Consider the following 10,614-nt stretch of genomic DNA (forward strand, 5'->3'; position numbering starts at 1 on the left):
CTCCTCAACAAATTGGCCTGGGTGGAAAAAGCTCAGGTAATCCTTTCGTTGCTCCACGCCTTCCCCAGCCTGTAGACTTTCTACAGATAAGTCCTAAAGCTTACCAAGTCCTTGTGCTTCCAGGTGCATTGAGTTTGGATTGGACTCACCAAGAGAGCTGTTATGACTGCCACTGAAAGACTTGGGAGTTACCTCCTTCTTTCTGTTGACCACTGCTGTTTTCATTAAACGTTTAGTTTCAAGCAAGTACAGGACATTTTGTCAAAGGACTGTCCATATTACTGCACTGTCACCTTGACCCATCATACCTTTCTCTGTACTTCCTTAGCCTACAGCAAAAGCAAAATAGTGTGACTTAGATGAACTCTCTCACTTATGGGTTAAGTGAAAGCAAACTGCTTTGCATTTGCCACAAGCTGGGACTGTGCATGCTGACAGTCTCAGTAAATAGATTTTTATTCTGAGGTTCTGGACAAAATCTTAAGGTACTTAAACAGAATGTCCCAACCTGAGTGGGAATCTAAAATTCAGTGAGCATCTTTTGCTGGAAGTAAGGATTTAAGATATCTACCTTCGTTATAAAATGATCAAATTAAATTGAGTTTGCTTTCACTTGGGTAATTGAAAGATTTGTTCTTTTCCTTTTTGGCTTATTCATTTGGTGAAATTGCAGGGATGGAATTAATACTGGTGAAGGGAAGCCCTCAACTAATAGCAAGCACAGGACAAAGGCTGTCTCCTCTTTCATTAGCTGTAATGTTTCAAGATAGGATCTTTGAAAGCAAGTTAAGAATTAATTTTAGTCTAATTAACTGCGGTTTTGATGCAGGAATCTGTGCTAGTTTGAGAACTTTCTGCAGTGTATCAATATTCCTAGAGGGATTAGCATGCCTAAATATACAAAAGTAGTAAAAGAAAGTGAACAAACATCTCCCTAGATCAATGTAAATGTGCAAATCCAGGGTTGTTCTGCAATGGATGCAGGAAAGATATTGTATATGCTTCTGATTGTATCCCAGTGAGACAGCTCATGCTTCTAGCAGTCTGAAATTCAGCACAGGTGTACTGGATAAGCCATAATGCTCATGGCTGTATGAATTAACTGTCACATTTGGAAACTCTAAACAGATAACTGACGCTCATCACAAACTACATTTTTCTTTCAGCCTTATTTCTGATGAAATGTGTATTTTCCCTCCTTTTCTTTCCATTCTAACTTTGAATTATTTGACATCTTTCCATGCAGTAACCGTATACTTTTCTAGAGGGAGGAGATTCACCAGAGGTTGCATCTACTGAGCAAAAGTGCTCAGTGGCACTTTTGCAAACTATAGTGGTCTTCTGTCTTGGCAGGTCCAGCTCCCTTCCTAGAGAAAGCAGCACCACTGCTTCAGAGACCCCAAGTGGAAGCGAATCCAACACATGCTGGGAAAGGTATGCAGTTAGGAAATCAAGCCTGTCTTCACTGCTGCCTTGCACATGTTATGTTCTTCTAACTCCTTGTTTGAAGGCATAACAAATGCTTATTTTTGGCTAGTGAAAATGGAGGGAGCAGAATTTGGAAACCAACGTAATCTAATATTGTTTATTCACAGTGGACAGGTACAGGCTCAAGCGTTTAAACTGCTGACAGGCTTTTTTCCCCCCTGAGCAGGACCAGTCCTGGTTATGAAGAACAACCCCCTCCCACCACGGATAGTCATCATGAGAGCCCAGGAGCCTGGAGACACAATGAGCCTAGCCCAGTGGCAGCCAGGTACAGTGGGACAATCTCCTTGGGAGCCCATCAACCACTTTCAAATTCTCATCGTCTTCCATTTCCATCACAAGTGATACAGCCCTGGCTGAAGTCCCAAACCCATGTAAATTCCTCCTCCTGTGTACACTAATCCAATGATACAGACGAAGGGAATATTAAGTCTGGGATTTCACCCAAATATGTTTGTTAAGTTTTAATTTTGGGTATCAATTTAGCTTAGAGCACTGCTGAACCTTGCAGCCATTCATTGTATGCATAGCTCATTTGGGGAGGGGAAATAGTGCAGTGCTTTGTCATTCTCCTAACCTTAAGAGCCTTTCCTTATTGCCAGCAGAGAGGCGTTTGAGTACTTGTGAGCTGGTTATAGCAAATAACCACTGGCTTTATGGTCAAATTGGCCTTAATTCTTTAGCAGGTCTAACTTCAGCTCAAAAGAGAGTGCTCTTGGTGCATATGAGACTCAGCATCCCATGCCACTGTACATGGACTGCCAGCCTTTCAACACCAACCTGTCAGCACCCAGCCATAGGATACCATCCTACGTAGACAGCCAAGGATTCAGCACCAGAAGGTAAGGATTTCAGGCAGGGATGTGGAGACAGTGAAAGCTGCTGGCACAGAAATATTTGACAGGAACTCTGATTCAGAATGTATGATTATTGCATCAAGAAGTGAGAACAAGATATTGTTCTCAGAGAGACCAACAGTATGGCCACATCCCACAGCATATGCAACAAAGCTCTTTTTCAGACCTGATGGGCTGGAGATAAGACCTGGGCTAGTAAGTGCTCTGGAACACTCTTGGCAGGTTGTGTTCAGACTGCCTACATAGTGCCTGGACACCTGGCAGATGTTTAGAGACCACATCTGTTTTTCCTCTGTAACTGTAAAGACTCCAGAATGATCTGGTTTTGATTTCTCATGATGCTCAATGACACAAGTGCATGCCAAGCTGTATGCTTTAGAACTGTCATATAAATTGGTGTGATCTGAATGTGAAATGGCCTTTCACCTTCCATCATTCTTCAGAGAGTTGGTGTAAGAAAGGTCCTTTGCATTTGGAGGCATTTGTGGACCAGGACTAGAACAACTGGGACAGACAGACCTTTGTTGCACTTCATAGCCTGTCATCACCCCCTGGCAGTTTGTGATGCTAACATGTCTTTCTGCAGTGTAGTGAACTGTCCCTTCCTTCCTGCCCTGGAGTTTTATATCACAGACTGTGTGTCTTGCCCAGAGCAGGATTTTTCTCATGATAAGCTTAGCTTGGCTCTCTTTCTCTCTTTAATGCAGCACTGATTTTTCAGTGTTTTTCAGTATTGTTTAAGCTATACAGTTGCCTGAAGCTTTAATCAGGATCAGAGTGCTAATACACAGTATAAACATAATCTATACCCCAGAGAACTTGTAGGAAAAGAATGACCATAAGTGATAAGCTCATTTTTGCCACTGAAAGAGCCCAAGCTTTGCCTGCAGTTTAAAGCCATTCTGATAATAAGTTCTGTCTTGGAGAAATGAAAATGTGCAAGTCTGATAGCCAGATGGGCCAGCTGGTCAGCAGTTCACAATTGCAGATGGTGGTTTTGGAGAGCATTAGGAGAAGAAAGAATATTCACAATACATCCATTTATGAACTGCTTCAGCTTTATTCTCTATCATTAGATTTGGAGTCAGTTTTTCTAGCCTCAGAGCTTTGTATGCATGCTGCAGCTGTAAAGCCAGCATGGGTGAAGCAGGCAGAGCAAAGGGAGAAACTGCTGAGACAAAATATTAGTTAGTTAGTGTGGGGATTCCAGTGGTTCCTGGTATAATGTAATCAGAGCCTTGTGCTTCCTTGCCAGACCTATCTTGGATTATGAAGGGAGAGTTTATGATGGGAGAAGCAGCCCTAGGAGCAGCAGATATGACAGTGGTAGTGCCAGGGGGCACTGTGAATTTAACCTTATAACTACTATAAGGTAAGGAGTCAAAGGGTGGGATATAGACTAAAGAACATTCCACTGCTAGATTTATTCACTATGTGGAACATCCTGACCCATTTCTTCTTAATTCCCTGGGTCTAAGCACTCTCAGTGAGTTGCTGTTTGCGTGGATGGCTGTGATGTATGAGTAATTTCATTGCTGAGCAGAGACATTCAGCCAAGATTCTTGCCACTTGTAAGAGTCGCTCCTGTGCTCAAGTTCATTGCTTGAGATTGTATCACTTCCTTTCGTAGCCACCACTCCCTTCCCAGAGATACCACCATGTCCATTTCCCCGAGAAGCCACAGGGTGCCATTCTACATGGACAGCTTAAACTGTAACAGCACCAGGTAAATGGGTAGTTTTGATGGTTATGATGGAACTCCATGAAACTGCTGTGGAACAGGAGCTAGGAACTAAAGCCAAAGCTGAGAGAGAGAAGAATTGTTTCCAGGGAGTAACTGTGTCACAGAATCTTCCCTTAAGTAATTTCTAGCCAAAAGATGCCTAGCACAGGGTCTATGTTATATACTTATCTGGTCTCTATGAAGGTTCTAGGACAGAATGAAAGGAGATTGAATGGCTGGTTCCTGGCTACACTCCTTTGGCCAGAAATCAGCCTTGGTAGAGGTGACCAAAAAAAAAAAAAAAAAGAGAAATGTTGAGAAAGAAGAAAACTACCTCCAGAAAGCCAGTGATTACATGACTGAATTGGTCACAGAACAAGGCTGTTGGAATACTGGAATACCAGTGGAATACTGGTACTCTGAGCTGTCAGTAGTCCTTCATGGCAGTGACAGTCCATCTGTGTGCAGCCTGACACTACGTGGAGGCACCAGTGTAGGTCTCAGCGTTGGATCTATGAAGGGAAAGTGTGTTCTGGGTGTAAGCAGGAGGCATGAGATCCTTTAGCTCAGGTCTGCTCTAGGCAAGACCACTTTATCCCTTGAAGGCAGAATTAACAGCTCTCATTGCTGAGTGGGTAGGCAGAGCTGTTTTCTGATGATGCTTTAGTAGCCATTGATTTGCCACCTTTTCTCTGCTATAGCTTTGGAAGTGATTAAACTGGGAACTTGTTAAATTGGACCTTGGCCAATGTGCTCCCTTCTCCTCTCCTGCAATATGCCAAATGCAGTTTCATTCTACAGTTGCTTCCATTCAGGCTACCTTCTCTAATATGCCCCTGCTCCTGCTCTCCTGCAATATGCTGTATGCAATCTCATTCTCTAATTGCTTCCATTCAGGCTGCGTTCTGGTCCGTGCTCATCCAAAGATCTTTTGATCTTTTCTCCCATGGCCCCATAAGTGTGACTTTTCCAAATCACTTCTGCCAATATATTGCTGCCATTTATTGCTGATATGTGGCAAAGTATACAAAGAGGAAGGATCCTCTTTGATCTGCAGTAAAGATAAATGAATCTGGGTGGTTAAGAGATTTAACATTGCACCTTCCCAAATTACCTCCCTAACAGCAGCGGTAGGTCTTTTCTTGGCTGCCGGCTTGGATCATGTTATGGCTTGTGTTTCCAGTGCCCACAGACTTTTCTCTCTCTTGCCAGGCTTCTTTCGAGTTCAACTGAGAGGATCTGCACTCCAATTGCCACCTTACCATACAACAGCCCAGCAGCCTCTGGCTACCAGCCTGATTCCAGCACTGCCGGGTAAAGAGCAATGGGTGGTCAAGATCCTTCAGTAACACAGTTCTTACATGCAGCCATCCTGTTTGGTGAACATAAGCCAAGCTGCTGTTTGCCCTTTGGGCCATGGGACATTTCTCAGCCTCTTCTAGTGAGGAATACAGACACTGGTGGCCAGACCCACCCAAAAGAAAAAGAGGAGCTGCGTGTATTTCTCCAGGCAGCCTTTTTTGGACACTAGAATGTAGCTCCTAGTATTAGTTGTACCTTTGGCAAAATCATGAGTCCTCTGAAACACAGTGTAGCTGGAGGGACGTGATAGAGCTCCTCATGCCATGTACTTATTAAGAAGTAGAGGAAGACTCTTTGCCTTGTCAATAATGAGCCAAGTGTGTCAGATCCTACTGAGCTTTGAACAGGATCTGTCTTCTTTTACCGAAGATAGATCAGTATCCTGGGGTTTGTAGTTTCCATGTGCTCCATCTCATAGATGGAAACTACTGCACAGTTCAACTCCATTTAGGGAGAGGGTTTCAAAATAGTGGCAAAGCATAGGCTTTGATAGGCAACATTTGGGTCCTCCTGGCCTTGCCACAGCCTGCTTATCACAACGCCTGTCTAAGTAGCGGAAACGCGTATACACACGGAAAATGTCCGAGTGCAAAAACAAGAAAAGCTGTAAAGCTTTTCTTTCTGTATCTATGACACGGTTTAGTTTTCTCATATAAGAAGAGAGGATTAATCATAGCTTAAAGGCAGCGATGAAAATGAACCATGGAGAAATAGCATGATTAGTTCATTTCATGGCTCTGGGAAGAGAGCCGATGGGCACGGTGTCTCCCCTCAAACTGTGACAGAGCTCTAGACAGACAGACAGATGGGGGCATGTCATTTTGAAATCAGAATTTTAAAGAGGGAGGGATATGCAAGAAAGGTCAGCTCTGTAAGAAAAAACATCCCACAGACCGGTAGCAATTTATAATGCATGAGTGAGCCAGAGATATTCTTGTGACAGGAATATGACGGTCAGTGTAGGTATTGCTGTGCCAGTAGGGTTTTAATGTTAAAGGACAGAACCACAGACTGTCTAAATGCTTATTGTGTACATAATCCTGACACGATTTGAAAGGGACTTATCCCTGCAAAACAGGGGATAACTGGATGAAAGTGTTATATTACCCATCCCTTTCTTTCTAATTAAATTGATTTGTTTTGGTGGGTTAATTAGAGGGCATATTAGCTGTTATTTAGCAAGAATGCTTGATATTCAGTATTTGTTGGAGAACAACAGCATCTCACTCCTTTTTCATGCACACAGTACGTGTCCATGTGCACACATGTGGTCCCTTGCTCTGTCTCTCATTAGTTTCAGCCTTTTATAATGCAAATGCATCTCATTCTGCTTCCATCTATTCCTAGAAAAGGGGTCCTCTTTGTGAAGGAGTACGTGAACAGCAGTGAGCTATCAGCCTCCCCTCGCTATGGCAGGTATGAGGAGTGTCCAGAGACAGTCAGTCATGTGTCTATATACAAGTGCAAAACAAACAGCATATGACTTTGCCAGCTAACACGCACCAGGCGAGCTCCCGAGCTGGAACCATTAGCACTGTGTCAGCATGGCACTGTGCCTGAGCTAATTAGCCCTGGAGGGATTATTACATTGGGTGGGCAAAGAGTTTTACTAAGACAGCAATACTGCTTTGGAGACCCAGAGAGATCTCACTACAATGCTGAAGTGTGCTGCCTTGTCCCATTGCAGTGACAGGAGGACCTGTGTCCTGTAAGTCCTTGTGGAGGGGTTAAACTCCCGTGCTAGGTGAGGTCAGCCTGTGAGAGATGACAGTAAAAACACTTCACTGCAGTTCCTAAGGCTGCACATTTGGCACTGTCAGGCTTCATTGCACATTGATGCACAGAAACAAAAAGTCTGGAATTGGTGAGGAAATGTGGGGTTTGTGGGATCTCACTCAAAGAGTCTTATGAGAAGATGCCACTCTGAGGCTAAAATCTTCATTCCTTTGTTCTGCTCACAGGTAAATAAGTTGCAGATTGACACCCATATGACTGAGAGCAGAATTTGGTTCTGGATGTGCCCTGCTTACACTGACGTGGCAGCCAGTTAATGCCACATTCACTGCCTCCCTGCTGTCATTTATCCTCCCCAGTGCTGTGTTGGCATTGCTGTGGGAGCTGATTACAGACTCCATAAATCTCTAGCCTTTCCTGTAGATCTGCAAAAGCAGATCTCAGCAGCCAAAGATAAGCATGTTGCTGCACCATCTAAAAACCTCAGGCGAACTGGGGACAGAGAGCCAACACTCAGCGAGGTGAGAGCAAGGATGTGTTTCTTGCCTTTCCCTGGCTAGCAAGGAGTAAGTGGGTGGCAGCATGTGGCTGGAAGCAGAATGGAGGAGGGATCTATCCCTCTTCTCCATGCTTGTGCCACTTCCCTTAGCCTTAGGTTCATAGGGGCCCCATTTCTCGGTACTTCCCCAGTTTCCCAGCCATGCTGCCCACATCCTGCCTCTCTGTGTTGACAGCAGCAGCCAGACACATTTCTCAGAGCTCTGACATGCAGTGGCCCCCAGATATTTTATTTTCTGCCCCTTTGGCCTATCTTTGGAGGCACCTGTTCTATGCAAATCTATTTGGACCTCTGAGAGCAGCATTGTGGGTCTGGCCCACCCGTGGCTGTGATATGGAACTAGGGGCAGGATATAGCCACCCTTCACAGAGTGTGGAGTGCAACGATGGAGGTACTGCTGCTTACAGTTTCACCTTGGAAGGACCATCCTTTTCTCCAAGGAGCAGGCAGCTGGGACACTGCAGTTAGAATTTTAAGATAAATCATTAATGATTCCATCTGCAGTGTTCCTCCCATGTATAATTGTCAAGTGCTGACATTTTCTTCTGTCTCTAGTGGCAGCCTTGTGGATTTGACCGATTTGGAGAGAGGAACCTACAGCCACCACAGCTACGTGTCCAGTGCTCCCCTGCAGAGGTAGGGGAGTTTGGGGCTGTGTAGGGGTTTTGGTACACTGCTGAAAAGAAATGACTAAGACTTTTACAGTACTGGTATGCATTTGGTGAAATCATAGCATGAAATTTAAGTGATCTTCAGAAAACACAGTGACACTGACTTAAAGCTCTGTACTGCCCTGCTGTTCTCATCTCTGCATCCCTGGGTTATCATGTTTCCATATTGTCACTTGGGACTGTCAAATACATGTAGAAGCAGGAATCTGGAGTGGAGCAGTGCTGGTGTTAAGAAACCTCTTTACCAGCGATGAGACAAGAAACTATTTGTGTTACAGAGGCACCATGGTGCAGGAATTTACTTTTCTGTTCTTTCAAAGGTCCAGTGAACCTGTTTGTACTTACTGCAGCCGTGAGATCCGAGACTGCCCTAAGATCATAATAGAGCACCTTAACATCTACTGCCATGAATACTGCTTCAGGGTAAAGAAAACTTTAGTGTTGATGGTCTTCTCTGTGCTGCAGTGAAACAGAGTGGTGGGAGGTGGTGCAAATTCTGAAGCTTTGTTCGACTTATATAGGCTATGCTAAATGCTTGCATCCACATTGGAGCAAAAAATGATGCAGACACAAATGTTGGTTGTGTCCTCAGATTTTCATTTCACGTAAATGCATATAAGTTGTCATCTAGTAGATAGCAGCACCCCCTTCCCTCACATCCCTGTGTTAGACTTACTGCTTTGTGGTCTTTTCTCCCCAGTGTGGGCTGGCTGAATCTCTCAAACTGTAGAGCCTGTGGAAGTGGTGGGTGTGAATGAAGGAAGCCTGCAGTGCCAGTTGTCTGTTAGAAGGATGTTTAGTCTCAAAAGTCACTGCTTTGGCATCTTCATCCTTCCAAAAATGGAACAGAGACTGTTCATTTATCTGTCCCCATCATACTAACGTCAGCACGTGGTGCATTGGTTACTGTTCAACCATCCTGTTGTCTCTTTGGCAGTGTGGAATTTGCCACAAAGCAATGGGAGATCTTCTGGATAAAATATTCATCCACCGGGATATTGTCCACTGTGACAAGTGCTACGAGAAACTCTTCTAGGTGAGTCCTCCTGTATGGTGTCAGCACACAGGACTGGATGAGAGAGCTCATGCAGTGTTTACTGAGTGAAGAGCATTTAATCCTCAAAATCACTGAATTTTTCAGTGGGGTTTTTATAGTGGGAAGTTGTGAGCCTTGTTACAAAAGTAGCTAGAAATGTGTTCCAGCTGGCACCAGGGGTCAGAGCCTGGGGTTGCAGTGTGACAGACAGACTGTTATAGCCCCACTCCCAGAAGCAAGCAGAAGACTGGCTGATTTGAGAGACAAATATCCCTCAGAGGTGGAGAGTCCACTCTGAGGGTACAGTTCTCTCTCCTGTCATGGTCTAACCTGCTTTATTTAAAGCACTTGGAAAATAAAGAGCTGTACATTCTGTTGAGAAAGTAACAAGGAATTAGACTAGGTAGCTTTTTGTTTTATTTGATAGTCTGGATGAGGTTTGTATCGACACGATGGCAATTGGAAACTGCCAGTGCACTGAAATTATGATGAGATGCCTCCTTTCCTTCCTCTGCCTTGTGATGGAGGAAGGAAGGAACGAGGCACCTGCCTCACCATGTACATGGCTGCTTTGTTGATCTCTTAATGCAATGTGACTAGCTAGTCGTCTTCTTCATCCCCTTCCTGCATGTTCATCTGCTCCACTGACCTTTGTAATGCCGTGTTTTGTGTGCTGCTCAGCTCCTCTGTTCACCTTCTCTTTATTTGCTTGCAGGGTTTTGCAAAGCTGGAGAAAGCAGCCAGTGGAAAGTCCTCAGCAGCACATATCTGAATATATCTACTGTTTCCTGACTGGCTAAGATAGCAGAATTCCTGCTTCCCTTTTCTGCAAATTATTTTCCCTCTCACTGCCTCATCACAATGAATGAGTTTAACATCTGCTAGCTTATGCTGTCAGCTGCATGCAAGACAAGTGCCAATGTTAACAAGATAAGGCAGTGTCATCTATAAAAGATAGGTGGGCTGATTTTCCAGAGGTGCTGAGCCCCTCTACCTGTCTTTAACTTCATTAAGATTCCAGATAGCTCCTGTGCTGGAAACCAGGCAGAGCTCCTTAAGTCTATTTAATTTAATTGCGAGAAACCTTTTCTGATTATTTTTTTTTTCATTTCTGCAATCAGGTTGCAGCTTAGTGCGTGTCAGCTGGCACAAAGCAAGCAGCTATAAGAAGTGTTAAACACCAC

General features: G+C 44.2%; 1 protein-coding gene across 5 annotated transcripts in view; it reads left to right on the forward strand.

Moving 5' to 3' along the window:
* Positions 1-10,614, forward strand: part of ZNF185 (zinc finger protein 185 with LIM domain) — a 44,685-nt gene extending 34,071 nt beyond the window's left edge. For 2 of the 5 annotated variants that reach the window (XM_052673671.1, XM_052673673.1), the window contains 11 exons: positions 1,354-1,434; positions 1,655-1,756; positions 2,172-2,330; positions 3,601-3,717; positions 3,976-4,071; positions 5,281-5,382; positions 6,778-6,846; positions 8,279-8,359; positions 8,715-8,817; positions 9,332-9,430; positions 10,146-10,614. In XM_052673671.1, the coding sequence (XP_052529631.1) occupies positions 1,354-1,434; positions 1,655-1,756; positions 2,172-2,330; positions 3,601-3,717; positions 3,976-4,071; positions 5,281-5,382; positions 6,778-6,846; positions 8,279-8,359; positions 8,715-8,817; positions 9,332-9,430 (1,009 nt within the window). In that variant the 3' untranslated portion in view covers positions 10,146-10,614. The remainder of the gene's footprint in view (positions 1-1,353; positions 1,435-1,654; positions 1,757-2,171; positions 2,331-3,600; positions 3,718-3,975; positions 4,072-5,280; positions 5,383-6,777; positions 6,847-8,278; positions 8,360-8,714; positions 8,818-9,331; positions 9,431-10,145) is intronic. The other 3 variants (XM_052673672.1, XM_052673674.1, XM_052673675.1) reach the window with 3 other exon arrangements.

The sequence above is a fragment of the Tympanuchus pallidicinctus genome, unplaced genomic scaffold, assembly GCF_026119805.1.
Source record: "Tympanuchus pallidicinctus isolate F22 unplaced genomic scaffold, pur_lepc_1.0 scaffold13, whole genome shotgun sequence".
Lineage (NCBI taxonomy): Eukaryota > Metazoa > Chordata > Aves > Galliformes > Phasianidae > Tympanuchus > Tympanuchus pallidicinctus.